Source organism: Rhineura floridana, chromosome 4 (genome assembly GCF_030035675.1).
Source record: "Rhineura floridana isolate rRhiFlo1 chromosome 4, rRhiFlo1.hap2, whole genome shotgun sequence".
Lineage (NCBI taxonomy): Eukaryota > Metazoa > Chordata > Lepidosauria > Squamata > Rhineuridae > Rhineura > Rhineura floridana.
In genome coordinates this window covers 116789265-116814378 of record NC_084483.1, presented here as the reverse complement: position 1 = coordinate 116814378, position 25114 = coordinate 116789265, and the positions used below count along the sequence as shown (strand labels likewise).

The 25114-nt window shown below is 42.4% G+C and overlaps 1 protein-coding gene across 3 annotated transcripts in view; it reads left to right on the top strand.

Moving 5' to 3' along the window:
* Positions 1-24374, top strand: part of RMND1 (required for meiotic nuclear division 1 homolog) — a 59072-nt gene extending 34698 nt beyond the window's left edge. The window contains exons 10-13 of one of the 3 annotated variants that reach the window (XM_061624137.1): positions 3112-3188; positions 7196-7316; positions 17476-17592; positions 19110-24374. In XM_061624137.1, the coding sequence (XP_061480121.1) occupies positions 3112-3188; positions 7196-7316; positions 17476-17592; positions 19110-19145 (351 nt within the window). In that variant the 3' untranslated portion in view covers positions 19146-24374. Of the gene's footprint in view, positions 1-3111; positions 3189-7195; positions 7321-12364; positions 12397-17475; positions 17593-19109 lie in introns of those variants that run through there. The other 2 variants (XM_061624139.1, XM_061624138.1) reach the window with 2 other exon arrangements.
* Positions 24375-25114: the final 740 nt, after the last annotated feature.

Genomic DNA, 25114 nt, shown 5'->3' with positions numbered 1-25114 from the left:
CTGTGCTACCCCGCTCATTACCTCCCCCCAATTTGAGAAGGAACTTGATCAGCACTCTTTGAGTATGATTCTGTAGTCAGCTGTGATCCACCTGATAGTTGTTCTATCCAGCACACATATCTTGCTAATCAGAATGTCATGGGGCACTTTGTTGAAAGCTTTGCTGAAGTTGAGATATATTCTGTCCACGGAATTCTCACAGTCTACCAGGGAGATTACGCGATCAAAAAACAGATAAAATTAGTCTGGCAGGATTTGTTCTTGACAAATCCATGTTGCTTCTAGTAATCACAGCATTGTTTTCAAGGTGCTTACAGACTGGCTGCTTTATAATCTGCTCCAGGATTTTCCCAGGGATTGATGTCAGGTTAACTTGTCTGTAGTTCCCAGGTTCCTCCTTTTTGCCCTTTTTGAAGGTAGGGACAACATTAGCCCTCTTCCAGTCATCTGGCATTTCATCCATTCTCTATGATTTCGCAAAGATAATAGACAGTGGTTCTGAGAGTTCTTCAGCAAGTTGATTCAATACTCTAGGATGTAGTTCATCAGGCCCTGGAGATTTTAACTTGTTCAAAGTGATTAGGTATTCCCTAATCATTTGTCTGTCAATTTGAAGTTGCAGTCCTGCCCCTTTAACTTGTTGTTCATATTTGCCAGGAAGGTTATAGACCTTCTTTTGGGAGGATTTGGATTTAGTCTGTTTGTTTATTAATATACGGTCACAGACCCATTCAAATAAAATAGTCAATAAAATGTCAGAATAGTTAAGATACAGAAATATAAAAGTACAGCATAAAAGAAATAGCAGTTAAAAGAAAAGCTTTTGCGACTCCTTTGGGCAGAGAAGAGGAACTTAGCCACTGACTCTGTTGTAGACTTATTAAAATCAGCTAGGAAATATTTCAAAAACCAGACCAATAGCCTGGCAGGAAAGTTCCTCATAATTGGGCCAAGTAGTCTATTGCGATCCTCCCTATAAAAATTACATACAAAAAGGACGTGAGTCAATGCTTCAACTTCGTCACCACAAGGACTTTTGGGAGAAAACTGAGCCCAAGTAGGAAGTATTAAGTGCTATCTTTTTAATGCACACTGGAGCAGTGTCTGTGGTCCTTCGTTGCTGTCTGTAGTTGTGCAGATAGGACCAAGCACTTATTAAAGTTGCTCCTTTGCTAATTTCCAAGCATCACAAAAGAGTTCAGGTTCTCAAGCCTGTTTGCAGTGAAATTAGCATGTTATCAGCCAGAAAACTCATTCAAGATTTTCTTTAAAGAAAGAAACTTCCCCCTGTTCCTCCACCAGCACTCAACAATCCAGTGTATGCTTTCAATTGCAACAATACTTACTACTTGCTGCTAAGAGACTCTGTTTGCCAGCCTAGTCATTCACACACACATATTTGTATATACATATGCATTATGTCTCTAGTCTTTACAACAGCCATGCACGATAGGCAGTGGCAGAGCATCTGCTTTGCATACAGAAGGTCCCAGCTTTCAATCCGTGGCATCTCATGGAAGGGCTGGGAGAGACTGTTGTCTGAAACTCTGGAGAGCCACTGCCAGGCTGCTTAGGCATTACTGAGCTGGATGGACCAATGGGCCAACACGGGATGAGGCTGCTTCCTACAGTCCTGGTAGTATTGCTAAATCAAGAATGAAGCTGTCTTTTCCAGGGTCATACAGCTGGTCTATCTAGCTCAGTATTGTCTTCTCAGGTAAGAAGTAGTTCTCCAAGATCTCTCTGTCAAAGAGGAGTCTTTCCCAGCCCATATTATACCCATATTGCAAATTGACAGAGAAGGATCACGAGGCTAAGAGAATGGAGACGTGTCTAAGGGCACATAGTGAGTTCCTGACTTAAATAAGGCTTGAACTGAGGCTTCCTAGTCACTCTGGTTTACTAACTGTCTTGCTCTTGGAAGGGGTTGCTGGATGGAATAAAACTTTCATAGCCTGCTGTACCTCAAGTTTCCAGAGCACTGATTAGCTTTATTTAAAGTTAATTATTAATTTCTATTCTATTCTATAGACCCTCTGGATGGAGATCAACATGAATGATATGTGCATAAAACTGTTTACCATATTGATAATTTTCTAGCAAGATCTCTCTGATGAACTTGAATTTGAATTATGTATTTCATTTTATTCAATACATTTCTTTAAAAAGTTTTCAAAACCTGCTGGTGCTGGCAATAATCCAATCTCACAGTTATGACACAAACTTTTAAGCAACTCTCTTCAAGAGGGAGAATGATTTGCTACTGTTTATAATGGCTTAGATCCAGAGTTTGTGGGTGGAACCCGCACAAACAAAAGGCTTTTCTGCTTCTCTTCCTCACTCTGCTTAAACAAGCTGTCTCCAGCTAATTTTCTCCAAGCCCTCCTTCCACTGCAGCCCGCTGTGCTATATCCTAGGACTTTCATAAGGGTCCCACAAGGAGAAGAGGGTAGGAAAGGCCCATTGCACAGGAGATTTCTGCTCATGCAGACTCTGGATCTAAGCTAGCATACATAGAAATTTACCAAAAAAACTGCATCTGAAGCCCTGTCACCTCACCCTGGCCAGGATGGAAGGTGCGAAGGTGTTTTCCTTTCATGTTTTGCTGTACCAGCTCCAGGCTGACTCAGCAGAGGGGCGTGGCTTTGACCCCTTTCAGGGGAATGGGCTGGTTTAGGATCCAGTGGATCCGTGGTAGCCCTGCTTCACCCCATTTTTGGTCCCTAGGCTGGCAAACATCTGTGGTAGCATTAGATCCACCATGCTTTCTGTGGCCATGGCAGCAGACGGCCACAGTAGCAGAGCCAACTGTCAGCAGAGGTCAGTGGGTAGAGATACCCACTACATTCTAACCCTCTCCAGCAGCTCAGAATGGGGTGCATTGTGCTGTAAATAAATATGACTTTGTCATGGTTTAGAACCTAAACAGATGCAAAAACATCAGAAATATGTGGTTCATTATGAAATTATTATAAGTTCTGCAGAAGATCAGCAGGCAATACCAACAGATGATATAGAAGAAAATATTTCATTGGTCTTGTGTCCTGTTATTAACTGAAATTATTTACAAAGTATAATTACTTCTAATGGCTTATTGCTGTCTTTTAACAGATACTAAAGGCAAGAAAGAAGGTGAAACTCTCTCATGCGGATGTGATGCAGAAAATTGGGGAATTGTTTGCCTTAAGGTATCTTCATTAAAAGCAAGAAAACTTAATCCCCAAGGCACATTGTTGTTGCTTTGTTTCATTTATGATTCTCCTTGTGTACCGCCCACCCCGCTGCACAGCTGACTCCCTGACCGAGGTGCTGGAGGTTATCTCGGGCGTGCGGGTTCTTTCCCCCAATCTTTTAGTTCTGGGGGATTTTAACCTGCACGCCGAGGCAGCTCTCATAGGAGCTCCTCGGGATTTCATGGAAACCATGACTTCCTGGGAACTGCACCTTAGTAATTTTGGGCCCACCCATGTAGCCGGTCATGCTCTCGACCTTGTATTTGTCTCGGGAGGGGGAGGTAGTGCTCTGAAAATGGGGGCTATTTCTTCGAACCCCGTGTCATGGTCAGATCACTATCTGGTGGAAATGGACCTCTTATTGCCGCACATCCTCCGCAGGGGACAGGGACCTATTCAGATGGTTCGCCCCAGACGCCTGATGGAGCCAGAAGGATTCCTGAATGCGCTGGGAGATTTGGAGCTGTCTGAAGGCCACCCGGTCGAAACCCTGGTGACAGAGTGGAATAGGGCGCTCACTGGGGCAATAGACCGGGTGGCTCCGAAACGTCCTCTCCCACGAATAGAACTCAAACTGCACCGTGGTATACACCACGTCTGCGGGGGTTGAGGCAGGAGGTGAGACAACTAGAACGTCGGTGGCGGAAATCTCGCTCTGAAGGCGATCAGACACGGGTTAGAGCAGCAATAGCGGCCTGCCAGGTGGCAACAAAGGCAGCGAAGAGGGGCTTCTTTGCTGCCTCTATTGCATCAGCAGAATGTTGTCCTAGGAGGTTGTTCCAAGTGGTCCGAAGCCTGGTCGGTCCAGTTGCTCAGGAACCCATGGAACATTGTAAAGCCTCCTGTGACGCATTTGTGAAACATTTTGCTGATAAAATCGCTCGCCTGAAGAGCTCGATTCCATGCACCGTGGACACAGGAAGTGGGCCAGAGGCGATCAGTTGCGATCTGGTCCGGTGGGATCGGTTTCAGCCTCTTTCCTCTGAGGAAGTGGACAAGGTGCTCTCTACTGTGAGACCGACCACCTGTTTATTTGACCCTTGCCCAACATGGCTCATTATGGGCTGTAAAGAGAGACTGAGTGAAGGGATCAAGGTGGTGGTAAATGCTTCCTTAGAAGAAGGTGCATTGCCATCTGCCCTCAAGGAGGCGGTAATAGAGCCCATCTTAAAAAAACCCTCCTTGGATCCTCAAGATTTAAACAACTTTCGCCCAGTCTCTAATTTACCATTTTTGGGCAAGGTGATTGAACGCGTGGTGGCCAAACAGTTACAGACACACTTGGAGGAAACAGATTATTTAGATCCTTTCCAATCAGGCTTCAGGACTGGATATGGAACTGAAACAGCCTTGGTCGCTCTGGTGGATGATTTGATAGAGGAGAAAACTCTTTCCTTGTCGTCCTGGATCTCTCAGCGGCTTTCGATACCGTTGACCACGGTATCCTATTGGATCACCTAAAGGGAATGGGAATTGGGGGCACTGTTTTACGGTGGTTCCATTCCTATCTCTCTGACAGGCACCAGCGAGTGGCATTGGGAGAGGAGGCTTCGGACCCTTGGCCTCTTAATTGTGGTGTGCCACAGGGCTCCATCCTCTCTCCCATGCTGTTTAACATCTATGTAAAGCCGCTGGGGGCCATCATCAGGAGATTTGGGTTGCAGTGCCACCAATATGCGGATGACACTCAGCTCTATCTCTCATTTAAGTGCTCACCGGAGTTGGCTGTGGAGGCTATTTCCAAGTGCCTGGAGTCCGTAAGTGAATGGATGGGAGGAAAGAGGCTGAAACTGAACCCTGACAAGACCGAGGTACTGCTTGTGGGGGACAAGAGAAGAGTAGGAGATAGTGACCTGGTGCTGAATGGGGTTAGGTTGCCCCTGAAGGACCAGGTTCGTAGCCTCGGTGTCATTCTTGACTCCCAGCTGTCCATGGAGGCTCAGATATCAGCAGTGAGCCGGGCAGCTTGGTATCAATTACATCTGATACAGAGGCTATGACCCTACCTTCCGGTTCATCAGCTCCCACAGGTGGTGCGTGCCCTGGTCTCCTCTCGCTTAGACTACTGTAATGCGCTCTACATGGGGCTGCCCTTGAAGACGGTCCGGAAACTACAACTGGTACAGAATGCGGCGGCACGGTTGCTTAAGAACAGCCGCCGCCGGGATCATATTACTCCAGTCTTAGAAGATCTGCACTGGTTACCAGTTGTTTACTGAGCCCAATTCAAGGTGCTGGTGTTAACCTTTAAAGCCCTATATGGTCTCGGTCCAGTTTATCTAAAGGAGCGCCTCCAGCATCATCAAATATGCCGCCTGACGAGATCAGCCTCACAAGACCTTCTCTCGGTCCCACCAGTTAAAACAGCTAGGCTGGTGCGGACCAGAGAGAGGGCATTCTCGGTTGTGGCCCCCACCCTATGGAATTCTCTGCCATACGATCTTCACCATGCCCCCTCCCTGGTAAGCTTCCGCAAAGGATTAAAAACTTGGCTATTCCAACGGGCATATAGGCTTCTTAGATAGTTTTAGTTTTATAGTATATAGATGTAGGTTGGTTGGTAATAGAAGATTGATGTTAAAATTGTATTTATACGTCATATATGCTGTATTTTAATTTTAATGATGTACACCGCCTAGAGTGGCCGATCACTCGGCCAGATAGGCGGTCTAAAAATAAAATATTATTATTATTATTATTATGAATTGCTTCCCATGAGGCATCCTAAAATAGTTTACAATCTGTTTTGTTCCTTTTTAAAAAATTCTGGAGAACCCAAGGTTTATTTGCCAGATCCTTCCTTCACTCCCAGCTACCTTTTTTTTGTTCCCTTTTATATTGATGCCAGCATAATTATTGGCTACCTTTTAGAGAAGCAAAGCTGTCTGTACAAATATACAAAAATCCTACGCTCACATCCAAAGTCCAGCCTACTAATTGCAAGAGGAAAACATGCAAAGCTGTTCAGGGCACAAAGGGTTAGAAATAAAATGTTAAATATAGTGGAAAAGCACAAGCATACCTCATTCTACACATCCTTGTTAGAACCATATTGTCTGAACACTTGGAAATATGTACCTTATGAATTAGTGTTGCTTAAAGATAAAACTAGCATCTGTGTAATTGGAAATCTTGTAAGAGTTATCAAAGAGCTTTTTAATGATTGATTTTTAATTGGAATATGGACTAGAAGTTTTGAAGAGATGTAGTCAGTGGTGCAGCTGTATTTAAGCCTTTATATGTGATAAGAGCATAAGCAAAGTCTGTCTCCTATAACCATCACATGTTCTGTGTTTTTCCAAAATCTCATGCAACTTTCAAAGTTCCTAAGAATGTGCTACAGACCTATATATTTGTGAAGAGAAACTGTAAATAAAGCTTAAATCAGCTGCTAAGAGCAGAGAATGACTTTTTGTTTAGAAATGAAAGATCAGCCCTAAATCCTCTAATCATAAGGATTTAAAAGTACTGCTGAGAAGTACTAATGATAAGTACTGCTGCAGCAATTGGTCTTAACTAGAGATCACGGTTGTTTCCACATTGTATTGCTGGGACAATATAGGTAAGCAAAAAGCAGTTCATTAACAAGAATTGTTTTCTTGAAAAATAATCCCTTATTAGATTTGTACCTTTTTGAAACAATGAATATAGAGAAATAATCACTCTGCAATTGGTGTTTAGTCTGCACAGAACACAGATGTAATGCCAAACCATGGTTTGGCATGCGAATGAAAGATCCCTCTTTTCCTGATTTGAGGCACATTAGTCTGAACTGGAAAATTATTTTCTTTAAGCCAGGGAGGCAGTTGTGGCATGCGATGGAAAAAGGGATTGTGCAAACCTGAGAGTCCTCCAGTGCTTGTTCATATTGTGCCATGGTTTGGCATTATATCTGAACCACCTACTGGTATTTTTTAACTTAAATTAGAAAAAATAATGACTATTTACCTACCCTTCCTCAGGCACCGCATAAACCTGAGTTCCGACCTGCTGATTACTCCAGATTTCTATTGGGATAGAGAGCATCTTGAGCAGTTGTATGATAAAACTTGTCAGTTTCTCAGCATTAATCGCAGAGTTAAGGTAGGTAGGTATTGTCACTCCCCCCCCCGAGAACTTTGTTTTTGTCATTTTTAGTCTTGTAGTGCTTCTCTGTCTTCTTCTTCTGTCTTTTCTTTGATTGCCTTGAACAACTATTATAACATATGTTATTACAGATTTCAGCATGTTATGATGCATTGTTTTTTCACCAAGGAAATGGGTCTATAAATGCCACTGAACTCTTCCCTCCCTCTCAGGGTATGCACATCCCATGGGACTCTGTGGAAGGCTGGGCTTTTTTCTGTTAAGCATTTGCAGAAGTAGTATGAGTCATATATGGTACATCATAAATGAGCAGTGTGCTGATGCACACACTGCTGAGTTTCTCCTATTTTCTCCCCCCTTCCTTGAGCCAGAAGCAACAAACCACATGCCTTGGCTTACCACGATGTGCATCCTAGCACTCGTGGTTTGTTTCAGTTCAAACAAACCACAATGGTAAGCCAAGGTTTGTTCTTACTGTGCTTTGTGAACTGGGCCATTGTCTCTGATTTTGCCCAGGCTTTGTGGAAGTAGCATGAACAAAACGTCTTCTCCACATTCTCTGCAGTTAGTAACTTGGCAGGTGGATTCATAGCGCTTAGCAAGGAAGCTTGATTTCTCCTCCATCAGCCCGTTTGTGTTTCTCAGAGCAGTTTGTGGCGTAGAAGTAAACTATAAAAAAATTGCTTGGGTGCTTTTTGGTAAAGCCTGTGTGGTCCTGGGGGAACAATCCAGAGAATAAATGTGTGTCAAACCCATCTCATATAGTTTTTTTAAAAAATTAAATGCTCTGAAACTATTTGGTGGTCATCAAAAGCTGACATGCACACCTCATCTTCCATCCTGCTTCAGATGTGGTCTGGTGCCATCAGCCCAGCTCCATTACTGGGGAAGGAAGGAAAAGCTGTGGCTAAAGGACAAAGTCTAGGCAAGATAAAGGCACAACCTTATGGCCTCAGGGGGAGAAAGATGCCATGTGCTGCCAGGCTGCATAGAATATGTCCTGCCCCATTCATTCTAGAGCAACATCAGCTCTCCTCTTTTAGGTTGACCTGGGAACGTCTATCCTCTGCCACACTTTGAAGTAATCTGGTAGGCCATAATCAATCCCTCATGACCTTGACTGCAAGCCTTTCTGCTCCATGCCTGTGTGGAAGAATAAACCCTTAAGGACTGATTCCTTGGGGCTGGATTTCCCAGCATGGAGAAGCCAACTTTGGAAGAGACACCTGGAGTTCCTCAATCACTCAGTCATGTTTGTTTTTATTTTTAAATTTATGTCCCACTTTTTCTCCAAAGAGTTCAAGGTGGCATACATACAGGCGGGCCCCGCTTATACGGCAAGTTCTGTTCCGGACCCCCACCGTAAAGTGGAACCACGTTGATTATAATGGGGTGCGGGGCGCGAAAATGCCGCAAAATTGGCTTTAAAAAGGGGAATTAAAGCCGCCGCATTAGCGGAACGCCGGGAAGCAAGGCCCTACTGTACATGGTTCTCCCCCTCGCAATTTTATCCTTGCAACAATCCTGTGAGGTAGGTTAGGCTGAGAGACAGTGGCTGGCCCAATGTCATCCAGTGAGCTTCATGGCTGAGTGGGAATTTGAACCCTGGTCTCCTAGATCCCTTAAATATTTAATTCACTGGATCAGTGTCACCAAGAGAGCGAATCCACTGCCTCTCATTTATAAATATATAAAAACACTAAAATAATGGAGTTTTCTTTTACCCTTGCTGAAGAAACATCTTTGTATCCTAAAGTGTTGCTTGCCAAGTTTTGTTATTTACATAAAGTGTGCCTTGCAAAAGTAATCAGACCCCTGACCAGTGCTCTCATATTACTGAATTGCAAATGGTACATTGTAATTTCGTTCTGTAAGATACTTTATTTTGAAACACTGACACTCAAAATCAATTATTTAAGGTGACATTGGTTTTATGTTGGGGTTTTTTTGTAAGAAACATAAAAAACTGAAACAGGTTGCTTGCATAAGTATTCAACCCTAACACATGAATATTCGGTAGAGCCACCTTTCGCTGCAATAACAGCTTTAAGTCTTTGGAGGTAGGTATGTACCAGCATTGCACACAGTGTCGGAGGGATTTTGGCCCATCCTTCTTGGCAGATTTGCTCCAGGTCATTCAGGTTGGTTGGACATCACTTGTGGACTGCAATTTTCAATGAGCGCCACAGATTGTCAATGGGCTTGAGATCAGTACTTTGACTGGGCCACTGTAGGACATTCACCTTTTTGTTCTTCCACTCCAATGTTGCTTTGGCCTTGTGGTTGGGATCATTGTACTGAAAAGATAATTTCCTCCCAAGCTTCAGTTTTTGAGTGGAATGAATTTATTTATTTATTACATTTATTTACTGCCCCATAGCTGAAGCTCTCTCTACAGGTTCTCTTGCAGTATTTCCTTGTATTTTGCTCTATCCATTATTCCTTCGATTTTAACAAGATGCGCAGTCCCTGCTGCTGAAAAGCATCCCCACAGCATGATGGTGCCACCATCATACTTCACTGTAGGGCTGGTGTGTCTTGAGCAGAACTTGGAAAAGTTACTTTTTTGAACTACAACTCCCATCAACCCAATCCAGTGGCCATGCTGGCTGGGGCTGATGGGAGTTGTAGTTCAAAAAAGTAACTTTGCCAAGCTCTGGTCTTGAGGCATGGGCAGTGTTAGGTTTGCACCACACATAGGGCTTTGAGTTTTGGCCAAAAAGCCCTGTCTTGGTCTCATCTGACCACAAAATCTTTTCCCACATCACAGCTGGGGCATTCTCATGCTTTCTGGCAAACTCTGGAAGTGCATTCAGATGGTATTTTTGAGTAACGGCTTCTTTCTTGCCACCCTCCCATACAGGCCAGTGTTATGCAGAGCTCCTGATATGGTTGACTGGTGCACCACTACCCCACTCCCAGCCAGTGATCTCTGTAGCTCCTTCAAAGTGATTGTTGGCCTCTTTGTGGCTTCTCTCACAAGTCTCCTTCGAGTGCCGAGTTTTGAGGGATGGCCTTTTTGGCAGTGCCTGTGTGGTGTGATGCAGCTTCCACTTCCTAATTATTGACCCAACTGTGCTCACTGGGATATTATTTTGAACCCTTTTCCTAATCTATGCATTATCTCTCACTTCTGTAGAATGCTTTTTGGTCTTCATTTTCCTTCAGATCCACAGCCTGCCCAGTGATCCTTCAACACTGGGGTTTTATCCTGACAATGTGACAGCGACTTTAATGGTTCACAGATGGAGCCCAATGGTAAGGTAATTAGGGCAATTTCTTTCATCTGTGTAAACTGGGAGCTTCCACGGGACAGGGGTTGAATACTTATGTAAGCAACATGTTTCAGTTTTTTATGTTTCTTACAAACATTTCCCAACATAAAACCAATGTCACATTACAATAATTGATTTTGAGTGTCAGTGTTTCAAAATAAAATATCATACAGAACGAAATAACAATGTACCATTTGTAATTCAGTAATATGACAGCATTGGTCAGGGGTCTGATTACTTTTGCAAGGCACTATATAAATGAAGGAAGACTTGCAGATTACCTTCAGCGGTTGTGATGAAGCATTGCAATTATTTGTAGCTAACATTATTATGTAAATATAAATATTAAGTTTATGACCGTCAATAGTTTGAACTTCTTTGCTTTTATTTGGAACCCCAGGCATAGCTCAAACAGTTCCATTTTTTGTTTAAAATGAAATTAATCCAATAAAACATTAGCAGCTACAAAAGCCAGGCACAGTTCTTAAAAATTTAATTATGATGCCGGTCCTGTGTGTTTGCATGCACACGCATGCATGCACATTTACATGTACATACACAATTCAACACATGCTGGACCTGGGAGTAAGGAGCCCTTCCACCTGCCTTTGCTGTCATTTGCCTCCACAATACAGTGAAAAAAGTATGCTGCTACTTACATCAGTGCATTCTTGACTTTACAGAATATTTGACTGCATTTCAATAATAATAGGTAGCAAATTGACATCTAAGGGCTATGCTTAACCCCCCCTTTTAAAGCCGCATTAGATACTTATCCAAACATGACCTGGCACAACAGAGAGATGAAGCTTGTCTGCAGCTGAAATCTCTACTAGCCAGTATACATATAGGCTGACATCGCCATATTATTTGTTTTTCGGTTCCTGTAGCATTTTGGATGTGGCTTGTAGAGCCTAGCTTGATTTAGTAAATCCCACATGACTTGGGCCGAAAGTACCTTAGAGGTTGCATGCTTTCCTGTGTCATGTCAGTCTCTGCACTTAGTGGAGAGTGGTCACTTTTGCCATGATCTTCAAGAAGCAAGCCCTACGAGCAAGTGTGCTCACAAAGCCTTTCTTGTTAGATCCTTTTTAGCCTTGACGTTCCTTCGTTCAGTCTTGAGTATCATTTGGAGTATTATATAGTGTTGTGAGAGCCAGTGTGTGGCTGCAATGCGTAGTGTTAGACTAGGACTGGGGAGATACAGATTCAAATCCCTGCCAGCTATGAAATTCACTAAGTAACCTTGGGCCAAGCCTAACCTACGTTACAGAGTGCTTGTGAGGATAAAGTTGGGAGGTGGGGTTTTTAAAAGAATCATGTATGCTGCCTTGGGTTTCTTGAAGGAAAGGCAGGACGTAAGTGTAAATAAATAAATACACCTAGCGTGGGCAAGTATTTCATTGTTGATGAGCAGGAAGAATGGGTATGGACCCAAGTGTCCCATGTAAAACTGGAAAATACTTCCACTAGTGTTGATGGGGTGGAGGTGATTTTTCAGCACAGTGTCTCTTCTTTCTGCTTCCCAGGTCATTCCAAAGGGTCCCCCAAACTTCGGGAATAGCTTTTCAGGGAGCAAAGGGCTTCCATGGGGAACATGACATGATTTTTGGCTTCATGCTTCACTTTTAAATAAAAAGCATTCCCTGTAGTAACCTGTTCTTTTATTTTCTTACTCAGACAAAAAAAGGAATTAGCAGGATAAGAATGCTAAGCATAAACAATTGCTTCACCTTGCTAACATGTCCAGTTTTTTCATCCTTATTTCAGGGCTTGTATTGTATTAACTTCCTGGAGAAGTTTGGACTTATGGCTCTGATCCTCCCCTACAGGGGTGGTAGACAGATTAAGATGGTCCATCCCTGGAGACTAATGGAATGTAATGGATTCCAGAATGCCCTGAGGCAATTTCCACTTCATAGAGCAGGTGATGTAGTAGTAATGGGGGACTTTAATTATCCCGATATCTGTTCGGAGACAAATTCTGCCAAACACAGCCCCTCCAAGAAATTTCTGACTTGTGTTGGAGATAACTTTCTCCTACCAAAAGTGGAGAAAGCAATCAGAGGATCAGCTATCCTGGACTTGATTCTAACCAATAGAGATGATTTGGTGGATGAAGTAGCAGTTACAGGAACTCTGGGGGGAAGTGACCACACCATACTTGAATTCTTCATTTTAACAGAAGCAAAAGCTGAGAGTAGCCATATGCACACCCTGGACTTCAGGAAAGCTGATTTTAATAAGCTCAAAACAATTGTAAGTACGGTTCCATGGCAAGCGACCCTAATGAGAAAAGGAGTCCAAGATGGGTGGGAGTTTCTAAAAAAGGAAATTGTAAAAGCGCAATGGCAAGCAATTCCAACAAGGAAAAAAGGGGGGAAACAGCAGAAGAAGCCAGTGTGGCTTCACAAAAGGCTTAGAGATGACCTGAAAACAAAAAAGGACACATACAGGAAGTGGAAAGAAGGCCAGGCCACAAAGGAAGAGTACAGACAGGTATCACGGAATTGCAGGGATGGTGTCAGGAAGACTAAAGGTGAGAATGAGCTGAGGTTAGCGCAGCCTTTCCCAACTAGTGGGCCACCAGATGTTGTTGGACCACAACTCCCATCAGCCTCAGACAGCATTGCCAATGGTCAGGAAAGATGGGAATTGTGGTCCAACGACATCTGGTGGCCCACTAGTTGGGAAAGGCTGGGTTAGCGAGAGATGCTAAAAGCAACAAAAAAGCTTTCTTCAGGTACATCCATAGTAAAAGACAGAGAAAAGAAATGGTGGCACAGCTACTCAATGAGGATGGCAAAATGATAACAGATGACCAAGAAAAGGCAGAAGTGCTCAATTCCGACTTTGGGTCAGTCTTCTCCCAGAAAAGGGTCTATGACCCTCCTGGGAAACATGAAGTGGAAGGGGGCAGGACTGGAGCTTGAGATTGATAGAGAAACAGTCAAGGAATACCTAATCACTTTGAACGAGTTCAGATCGGCAGGGCCCGATAAACTGCATCCTAGAGTATTGAAGGAACTGGCTGAAGAATTCTCAGAACTGCTGTCCATTATCTTTGTGAAATCATGGAGGACTGGTGAAGTGCCAGATGACTGGAGGAGAGCTAATGTTGTCCCTGTCTTCAGGAACCGGGGAACTACAGACCAGTCATCCTAACATCAATCACTGGTAAAACCCTGGAGCAGATTATAAAGCAGTCAATCTGTAAGCACCTTGAAAACAATGCAGTGATTACTAGAAGGCAATATGGATTTATGAAGAAGAAATCCTGCCAAACTAAACTTATCTCGTTTTTTAATCAGGTAACCTCCCTTGTAAACTGTGGGAATGCTGTGGACATAATATATCTCGACTTCAGCAAAGCTTTTGACAAAGTGCCCCATGATATTCTGATTAGCAAGCTAGCTAAATGTGGGCTGGATGGAACAACTATCAGGTGGATCCACAGTTTGGCTCCAGAATCGTACTCAAAGAGTGCTTATCAATGGTTCCTTCTCGAACTGAATGGAAGTATTGAGTGAGGTACCACAGGGCTTGGTCCTGGGCCCAGTGCTCTTCAACATTTTTATTAACGACTTGGATGAGGAGGTACAGAGCATGCTTATCAAATTTGCAGATGATACAAAATTGGGGGGCATAGCTAATACCGTGGAAGACAGAAAGAAAATTCAAAGGGACCTTGATAGGATGGAGCATTGGGCTGAAAACAACAGAATGCAATTAAACAGGGATAAATGCAAAGTTCTACACCTAGGAAAAAGAAACCAAATGCACAGTTATAAGATGGGGAATACTTGGCTCAGCAATACGACATGTGAGAAGGATCTTGGAATTGTCATTGATCACAAGCTGAATATGAGCCAACAGCTTGATGTGGCTGCAAAAAAGGCAAATGCTATTCTAGGCTGCATTAACAGAAGTAGTTTCCAAATCATGTAAAGTATTAGTTCCCCTCTATTCAGCACTGGTTAGAAATCTGGTTAGAAATCAGCACTGTGGAACAGCGAGGCACATTGGGCTCTTGACACAGTTGCCCCCAAGTGCCACCTCTGGCATTGTGGAGCCTATTCTGCACCTTGGTACACCAGTGAGCTAAGGATGATGAAATAGGCTGGACAAGGGCTAGAGCGCAAGTGGCAAAAGACATGCCATAAAGCCAATTGGACATGAGTGAAACCATATAAACATGCCTACTGTGTGGCGGTAAGAGCGATGAAGAAGGCCTCTGTCCCCATCGCATCCTCAAGTAGCATTCCAGTAGAGCTTTTTCATATTGCCTTGGGTCTGATAAAATCAACTCCCAGGAATGGAGTTTTAGACCCTTTGGAAACCCACTATGAATTGTTTGCAAGGCACTTTGAGAGTTAAGTCACTTGCCTCCATAGCAATCTCGCTGCCACAGTCTCCAGTGTGGTCTCCAGTGCAACATCTGCTGCAACTTCTTGAGATCACTTTCAGTTGATGCGGCCTGATGATATGGGCAAGGTCCTTGTGATGATGTGGCCAGCAATGTGTCTCCTCAACCCTTACCCGAGGAGGTGTGCCTGAGTGTATCCATGGTGTGATCAATATATCCTTGTGGGAGTGGTCCAGCCAGTCCTGAAAAAGCCCACCCTGGACCCATAGGTTTGTGACAACTGTTACCTAGTTGTAAATACCCTCTATTAGGGAAGGTGATCGAGAGGGTTGTGGCACAATTTCAAGTACTCCTTGATGAAACTGATTATCTTGACCCATTTAAATCTGGGTTCAGCCCTGGTTATGGGACTAAATTGGCCTTGGCTGCCCTTGATGGATGACCTTTATCAGAAGGGTGGAGTAGTTGCAACCCTATTGTTCTTACTTGATCTGTCAGCCCCTTGGCAATTGTGCTATGAGGTGCTGCAGGGTGCCATCTTGTCTCCAATGCTCTTTAACATCTATATGATGATACCCAGCTCTAATCCTGGCAAGACAGAGGCGCTGTGAGTGGGTGGTTCCTGAGTCTGGATAACTGTTCACTTGCCTGCTTTGGATGGAGTCATATTCCCATTAAAAGAGCAGGTTTGTAATCTGGGGCTGCACCTGGATCCATCTCTGTTGCTAGAGGCCCAGTGACTTCAGCGGCTAGGATAGGTTTGGTTGGTAAGACAGCTACAGCTGTTTCTGGACTAGGATAGCCTGAACGCTGTTGTCCATGTGCTGGTAATCTCCAGGCTGGATTAGTGCAATGTACTCTGTGTAAGGCTGCCCTTGAGATTGCACCCACTGTATCTTCTGGACCAAAGTGCAGCAGCTCGACTGCTCATTGGGGCAGGATATTGCTAATATGTTACCCACTGTTGAAAATACTGCACTGGCCACCAATTAACTACCGGGTTAAGTTCAAGGTGCTAGTTTTTGGTGTATAAAGCCCTATAAGGTTCGGACCAGGATACCGGAAAGATCGTTTTACCCTTTATATTCCCAGTCCATCACTACAATCTGCAGGTGAGGGCCTCCTGCAAATACCATCTTATCCATTCTGCACAATATAGGAATTGGGCCTTTAGCGGTACCTACCCTTTGGAATTCCTTCCCTTAAATATTAGGCAGGTGCCGCCTCTGTTGTCTTTTCGACACCTACTGAAGACCTTCCTCTTTCAATACATCTTTTAAGTGGAGATCTTTTCCAGTCTGCAGCTGTATTGGAATTATTTTTTAAGATGTTCTTGTTTTATCACTTGTTGTTCGCCCCCCTAAGCCCCTTTGGGAGGAAGGGCGGGATATAAATTCAATTAATAATAGGAAATAACTTTGGCTTTCAAGCTATTTTTAAGTAGTACAGTCATTGTTAACTTCATTTGATGTTTAACCCCATTTAATACAAGTATGACTGCATATCTAGTCATTTCTCATGTTCTAATTTCTCATTTTTATTACTAGGTGTAAGTATACTCCACTTATTCTTCATGTTTCATTTTGTTGATTACAGTATAGTTTTCTTGTGTAGCAGGTTCATTGTCCATTTTCATTCCCAGTCTTCCCCAGTGTGACCAGTCCTTCCCACTAAGCCAGACTTTCTCTCCTAAAGAAGGAAATTAAGCTTCTTGACACTATGTATCTTTTGGCAATCTGTTCCTGCTGATGGGTGTGGCTCCATAGCTCTGTGCACACACTCTGGCAGGCCTGTACAAGTCTTGCATGAGTGAGTTTCTCTCAAATTCCTATGGGGTTGGTCCTTGGTTTTTAAAAGAATCTCCATAAAGGCTCATTGAGAACTATGAGCCTAATGAGAGGTTCACTCTGTATTAAGTAAACAAAGTGTTTGAGGAAATGCTGACTTTTGCCTTCCAAGTGATGGAGATATGAGAGGAATGTACCCATCTCCTATTCATCCTAATGGCAGTTTCACTGTCTGCACCTATTCCATGCTTATACATACATGGATGTTAGGTAGGAGAAAATATGGTTCTGTTAAACCTATGGGAATCCTTTCCATATTGGTGCTGCCTGCTGGATTTAATTGGATTGTGCCTTTAACACCTTCCATTTCTCCTGGCGGGGAGATTAGCCATTTATATCCTGTCCTACTTTACCCAAAACTTTAGAAATTGTGCAGGTTCAATAACTCTTAATAGAGTTCTGTCTGACCTAGTCAATGTGATCTGTTCCAGTAACAACTGTTCAATAAATCTACTAACACTGAGATCTTACTCAACACTCCTAATGCTGATGTGGTGTGGGGGGCTCTGCTGCATTTATTTATGAAAACATCAGCTCTGATACGGTTTGTAGGTTTTAAGGTGTTCATTAAGTCCCTTTCCAGGGGATAAGCAGTTCAGATGATAGTTTAACAAATTGTTTACCCAATAATTTCTGAAATATCAGTTCTTCTCTCCTTTCTGTTGTAGGTGGTGAATGAAAAGCTCCAGCATTGCACAGAGTTGACAGATCTAATGAGAAATCATTTGAGTGAAAAACATGCTTTGCGTTTGGAGTGGATGATAGTGATACTCATCACTATAGAGGCAAGTCTGCAACAATGTGCTTCTTTCCAGTGTGGGGGAAAATGTAATGTAACAGCTCTGTTAAAACAAATACTTTTGCCTTTTATTGTAAGTACAGTCTGTCCATCACTTCCTGGAATGTTAGCAGGTTTGCTGAATGAATCATGTCTGCATAGTTTCAATTTCATTAGATGTGCTACTGGCAATTTTTGAAGGATTTTGTGGATAACCTGTAGGAATTTATGCAAAAATGATATGGAACTCTTGAGAGTTCAGAACGTTTCATGCATGTCTCTGATCTTTGCAACAGAACTATAAAGTAGACCAGTATTATCGCCAAATTATAAATGCAGAGCTGAGACTGAGAGAATAGTGACTTGGATTAAATAAGATTTGAACAAGCAACATAGCTTCCACATTGCATCAGCATAGTTTGTACCTATTCTGAAACATAAGAACTCAAAATAAGCATGGCTTTGTCATCTAAGTCTACTTCACACATCATCAAATTCTATTATGGAATGGTATATAACCTGCATGTAGATCAAGTGCTACTTGTATTCATGGCTTTCTCAGTGCTTACATTTCCTGGAAGCCACATGTGATGTTGTCTACACTGTTTTCTATGTAGGAAATCGGTAACATGAAGCAGCCCTGAGAATGTTTACTGATCTTTTAACTGACATCACTGGAATTAGTATACTTACAATTTTGCAAACTACAAAAGCATTTGGATTCTGGTGGCAATCGGAAGCTGTCACTCGTAGAAGTCAAACAGAGGTGGCTGGGGATTGTTCTCTCTAGTTCTGCAGCATCCCTTTGCAAAAGCAGAGCTATGGCCCCAGTTTCCATGTGCTCAAATGCAAGTGTGAGAGCAACACAGGAAATCCACAGTAGAGAAGTAGCTGCTGAAAGGAGTTGCTCAGTGCCTTCCTTTTTAAGTCAGTGTCTAGAGCTGGGCTGTTATGCCCTTTTCATCCTCTCCCCTCCTTCTGACTTAGAGGCCATTGTCTGCCAGGACAGTGGTGCTGCTTTATTTTTGTACCTACCAAGCTCAGCTGTATTAAAATCTTTCCTCACACTGACACTGCTATAAAAATATTGAACATCCCTTTGCCTTAATATCGCCATGCTTAGTATGCTGAACAGATTGCTGATGCTGCAGTAGGGGATGGTCTTATTAGTATGCTTGGGGGGGTGGAGTTCAAAATAATTATTTGTTATTTATTTATTTATTTATTTATTGCATTTATATACTGCCCCATAGACGAAGTTCTCTGGGCAGTTTACAACAATTAAAACATTAAAAACAAATATACAAATTTTAAAAACACATCATTAAAAAGCAATTTAAAAACACATGCTAAAATGCCTGGGAGAAGAGGAAAATCTTGACCTGGCGCCAAAAAGATAAGTGTTGGTGCCACGATAAGGAACTATATCACTATAAGGAACAGTTTGGAACACTGTAGGCTTTCATTACCAATTAAAAACTTGCAATTTGAAAATATATCTAGAAAATTCTATTTATTTTGCAGGTCATGTTTGAACTTGGCAGAGTGCTTTTCGGATAACAAGTGAATGGTAACAGAAGTTTGACAAGATCATAGAGATCATCCCACTAACCTTGTTAGGTGGACTTCAGCTTTATTCTTCACCCTACTGGAAAGTCCAGCAGCCTTCATAATAAATGTATGGATACTTGCTGCTTACAAAACAGTTGAAGTCACTAACATTGGGCCAAAGTTTAAATTGGTGGTTCTGTTTCTAAGAAATCATGGTTTAGAGTATATATATTCTTCAAGATACCTTTTCTTTAGAAAGCAGACAACCAAAGACTGGCCTACTAAAGCTACATCCACACTGGCAGTTTCTTACATGCTACACTAAAGGAAATTGGGCAGTGATGTCTGTGCCACATTCAGAAGTCTTTTATACAAAATGCTGTGCCTCATTAAGTGATACATGTTGCACAGTCTTGACACATTTACCAGAATCCAGTGAAGCGTTTTGTATATTGTACTGCTGTGTTATGTGGTGAAGAAGTTGTCCATAGAAAAATAGCATGTCAGGAGAAGACTAGGCTGAATCTGCTTCCTAATGTGCTCATTTGTTCTGTGCAGCATGTTTTTTTAAACAGGGAAGCATTCAGACATGTAATTCCTCCATCTGCAGCATAATAAGTAACAGCTCAGGAAAAAATATTATGTTATGCTGCTGAGTGTATAAATTGGTCCTCAGTCTGGGCAGGTAGGATGAGCCCAAACCATAAATTGGTTCAAATTGAAACTGAGTCCATAAACACAAAAACCAGTAACTGAATGAGACTCTCGGGGGATTCTTTTGTGGATGAGAGTGCCTGTCTCCTCTAACCCGAGAAATGCACAAAAGGCACTGTATTTCCTAGGAAGCAATTGGTGAAAGGACTCTTAAAGTGATGATTATCCTGCTTTTATTTGAACTCCCCATCCCCAAGTACAGACTGCTGCTCTTAGATTAGCTATTTGTCTCATCTAAATAAACTACTGTATGTTCAAATTTGAAATTAGAAAAGATTTCTCTCCAAAGGATGTATTGAATATGACTGAATCTTAAATTAGAAGCATCTAGCTTGTTGAGATGGACCTTAAGTTACTTCTCCAAGAAGTAAAAGATGCTTGTGATCAAAGTAATGCCTACAGCTGTATTAGTCCTACCTGAATTCTCTGACAAGCCAACATGGTAAAAATGGAAATACAGGATTCTGTTTTCTAAAAGCAACAAACCAAGTACCTCTAGAAATGAATTAGCTGGACATGAAAGTGAGTTCCCATTTTGGCCCCAGCATTTAACTGTCAGGGCTAATCATGAAGGATAGGTCAATCATTTGCCTACTTGTAGGCCTGTCTGCTGGTGACACTGGCGGATATGGCCTTCTTCATGGCAGTACCCTGACCGTGGCCCTCCCTCCAGAAAGAGTTGTTTGCTTCCCATACAAACATAATTCCGCTGACAGCTATAGACCCACTTATTTAACTGGAAGGGTGAATGTGGCTGTTATTCCTTGTCTGCTGTACTGTGAATTCTGTATTGTTTTATTGATATTACTTTGTATATTTTCAAGGTTTAAGTTTGTTTTCTTTGCTTATCTGTATGCTGTCTTGGGCTCCTAAGGGAAGAAGGGTGGGGCAGAATTATACGGTTGTTTCCACTGCTGCTCCTACTCAGAGTAAACTCATTGAGGTTAATGACTTAGGTTCATTAATTTCAATGGGTCTACTCCGAATAGCAGTGGATACAACCCATAATTAATGGCAATACATTGCATAATCTCTACGCAAGTAGTCATGAAGTCTTGTGTTTCCTTGCATTTTGTGAAGTACTTCCTTCATTGATCTTAAATCTACCATGAATCAACTGCACCGGGTTTTTCAAGTGTTAGTATTATGAAAGAGGGTAGGGAAAAATTACTTGATCTCTCTAGACACTTGTAATTTCTGAAACATTTTGTTTGGTGCCTTCTTGATAATCTTTTTTTCTAAATGAAGAAAGCTCCAAACTTTTTTCTTATAGAAAGGCGCATTTGATTTTACGTACTAGTCTGTACTTTTTCCAGCTCTGTATCACTTTTGAAATGACTTGATGGGAACAGTCACAGTATTTTAAACAGGACAGCATAACAAGTATACATAATGAAATTATACTTGCTGTTCTTCACAGCTAGGAGTAAAAAAATATATCAAACTGACTAAAATTGTCCTTTCTGGTTCTGTGGTGTAGGTTCATGTGTATATCTGGAAACTGATAAATGGAGTAGGCCAAGGCTATGAGTTAGATGTGGAGTTGTGTGGAGTAGAATACCACTAACTGGATGCTCTGCTGGGTGGAAGGTGATTTTCCCCAACTTCCCCTTCTCCCTGAAAATGTTTTCCTTGTGGTAGTTCTAGCCTTTTTGTAGAACTGGTGCTTGGAGGCCATGATGGACGATGTGGGCCAATAAATTGAGGCTAAATCCTGAAAAGACAGAAGTGTTATGTGTCCAGAGTTCTCATGTCCAGGAGGTGGGAAGATGACCTGTTCTGGATGGGGTTGTTTTTTCCTTGAAGGAGCAGGTCTGCAGCCTGGGGATACTCCTTGATTAAACACTGTCACTGGAGGTTCAGGTGGCCTCAGTGGCTATAGGAGGGCCTTTTTCCAGCTTTGGCTGGTTTGCCAGCTTCTGCCCCTTTAGGACAGAAAAGACTTGGCCACAGTGTTCCATGCTTTGGTAACAGCCAGACTGGATTATTGCAATGCACTCTACTTGAGGCTGCCCTTGAAGATGACTCTGAAACTTCAACTGGTCCAAAATGTAGCAGCCAGATTACTGGCTGGGGTTCCCTTTTGAACTTGTATAACCCCTTTTTAAAAACAGCTGCCTTGGCTGCCAGTTCGTTTCTGGGCCCAGTTCAAGGTGCTCTTGTTAGTGTTTAAAGTCCTAAACAACTTAGGTCTCAAATTTCTGAAAGACCGTCTCCTTCCCTACAGTCCCTCTTGGGTGTTGAGATCAGCAGAGGGTGCCCTTTTGGTAGTTCCGCCACACTGGGAAGTTTGGGGTGGTGGTGGCCTGGGAGAGGGCATTCTCTGTGGCAGTCCCTAAGTTATGGAACTCCCCACCAAGGTGAGTCTGACAACGCCCTTGTACAACTTTGCAAGCTGAAGATGCACCTCTTTACCCTGGCCTTTGACACCTGATGTATATATTTTTAGGACCCGCCTTATTTTCTGTGATTTTGTTTAGGTTGTTTTTAACTGTTTTTAATTATGTATTTTTAATTGTTGTAACCTGCCCTGGGACCTTTGGGTGAAGGGTGGGTAATAAATTCTAATCATCAGTGCAGGAGGTAGTAGAGCAGGTACCCCTGCTCGATCAAAGTCCTGTCCATGAAAGGGTGTTTGGATCTAATCAGAAGTGAGCAGTCTTTTCCCCCAAGGGTCACATTCCTCTCCGTGTGTGTGTGCACTCATGCCAGCAATGGACAGGGCCAAAGTTATACCTATATTTTTATATAGCAATGTAGCACTTGCAAGAGTTTGATTACCTCTGTGAAATGTATCTGAACTGCTTCACAGTGGCTTGAACTAGTTACTGAATTACTTTTTAAAGGTAGTATTAGAACTGGAAATAAACACCTGAACAAAAATAGTTGCATGATTAAAATTGGGTTTAACTTCCTGGGTAGAAGTCTTGGCATTATCCTTCCAATTATCCTGACTCTAATCCTTTTTCTTGTATAATGATAGACATTTAAGGTGACTGTTCTTAAACAAAGGAACTTCGAAGAGATTGCAGTGTGAAACCAAATTACAATTTATCAAGAGATTCAGTTCTCTCATTTATGAGTTAAATTGGAAGAATGGGTTTTTAATTGCTCTGTGTGTAGCTTGCCAGTGCCAGAATATTTGTGTCATTGCTAACAGTGCTTTATGAATTGTCACTATTTTCTGCATTTCATTTCTGTCTGACCTCACTACAGCCAGATGCTAACTGTATCTTTTAAGCAACTGTTAAACATAATTACCTCACATGCAGCCTCTCCAATGGCTCTTTTTTGAGTTTGATTGTACATGGGTTTTTTTAGGTGGTATGTACATTTTATTGCACTCAGTTCCTTCTGGTGGGCTTCCCAGAGGTATCTTGTTGGCAGCTGTGAGAACAGGATGCTTGACTACATGGGCCACTAGCCTGATCCAGCAGGCTCTTCTTATGTTCTGTACTGGGATAAATAAAGTCCCATAAGTTAGAGTTCTACAAGAAGGATGTGTATGAAAAACAGTAAGATAATGGGTCAGGAAGATAAGAAAATGAAATGAAACATGCAAGCACAGGCAGGGATAGGCCATGACTTGGTTCCCATAATAAACAATTCTGAAAATGATGTAACTATAGAAAGGTTTTCTGGGCTCTTGGGGAAAAATGGAAATTTTAGGGAAAACTGGCACATGCAATTGTTGTATCAACTATTTTACTTTTTAGAATGTGTTATAATTGATTTACCACATAATTTAGTTTAGCACAATTTACCACGTAGTTTAGTTTTATAAAACTAAAGTATACACTTCTTAATTCCAGCAATAATATAATTAGTGTGAGGGAAGCAGCAAAATTCTGCCTACAAAGTTTCTGACTGTATTTTAGTTCTTGGCAGCTGGGGTAATGCAGGGTAGGAGTTGATGAACCAGTAACGACATTATTATCTGGACTTAATGGTTAATATATGGAGAGGTAATTGTTTAAGAAACAAACAAACAAAAAAGATAGAAAAAAACAGTGATACCGCTATGAGACAACAGTAGGATGCATATACAACTATTCCTCTTTCAAACAGTTCTGGAAGAACTTCCAGCCTAGAAGACTACAGTACTAAACGAACTTGAGAACAAATTAATTCATTTCATAGGCTGCAAAAGATGAGAGGTGCCTGAAATATAGTGCCTAGGAGTTGTAATTACTTGTGAAGATCTGGATAAGGGTACTGGAAAACACTGTGTGTGTGTAAAGGGAATATTTGATATTTTAATTCTTTCTAAAAATATTACATAAGGTGTTTGCAACTTTCCAATTTTTTTCAGTTGGAAGCAATGAAATAAAAAAACAACAACACCCCCATCTTTAGTTAAAACACAAGCTCTGTAAAGTAGGGGTAATCCTCCCTTAACTTTAAGGATCGCAGGCCAAGGAAACACCTATCTGGAGTAACAGCTACTAGCCAGACCAGACTGTGCTAGGTGACATGAACCAATAGTATGACACAAAGTAAAGCATTATAGCTTATCTCACAATAAATGTTAAGTCTTAAAAGGTGCTACTAGTCTTTTTCTTTTGTTGCAGAAAATTAAGATGGCTACCCCTTTAGATACTGGTTCACTTAGTGACCAAACATGTGAATTGATGTCTTCTGCCTGTTCAAAACCAAGGCTGGTTCTTTTCCATGCATTCAAAAGTCAGCATTACCAGAAGGGGAAGGAGACAGGTGGGGACAGGTGTTCACCTTTGCTCCAAGTGGCAGAAAGAGTGCTGCCGCTATCTTACTAATGTATCCTCCTAGCAGCACTAGCTGTATAGTTTGCTGTGGCTGGATGTGGAATCTGTTGCTCCACAGCCTTTGCAAACCTGGTGTTCTCAGAGTGTCTTTTACTCCCAGAGACCGGTAAACTACTAGAAGGGAGCCCATCTCCACTTTTTTCTAAACAACCAGCAAACTCTCATAGACGGGAACAGCTGCAGCACTAGGGGACTGAAGAAGACCTGCCCTGGGAGTGAGTATCTGAGCATCTGGGTGCTTGCTGCTCGCTCCTTTGGGATGCTGTCCCACGAGACAGCTGAAGTCCCTGGTAAGTGCTTCAAGGACAGGGACCCCCTGCCTGACCCTGGTTCGAGTGAGGCTGCAGTTAATCTTGCAGCCTCTTGCATCAGCTGCTGGCTGGGTAAGGCGACATAAAAGCCCAGCTGCACTTGGTGGCGGGTCTGCCACTGGAGCCCCTTAGGGAGTCCTGAGGGTGAGGGCGCTACCCCCTTCTATTA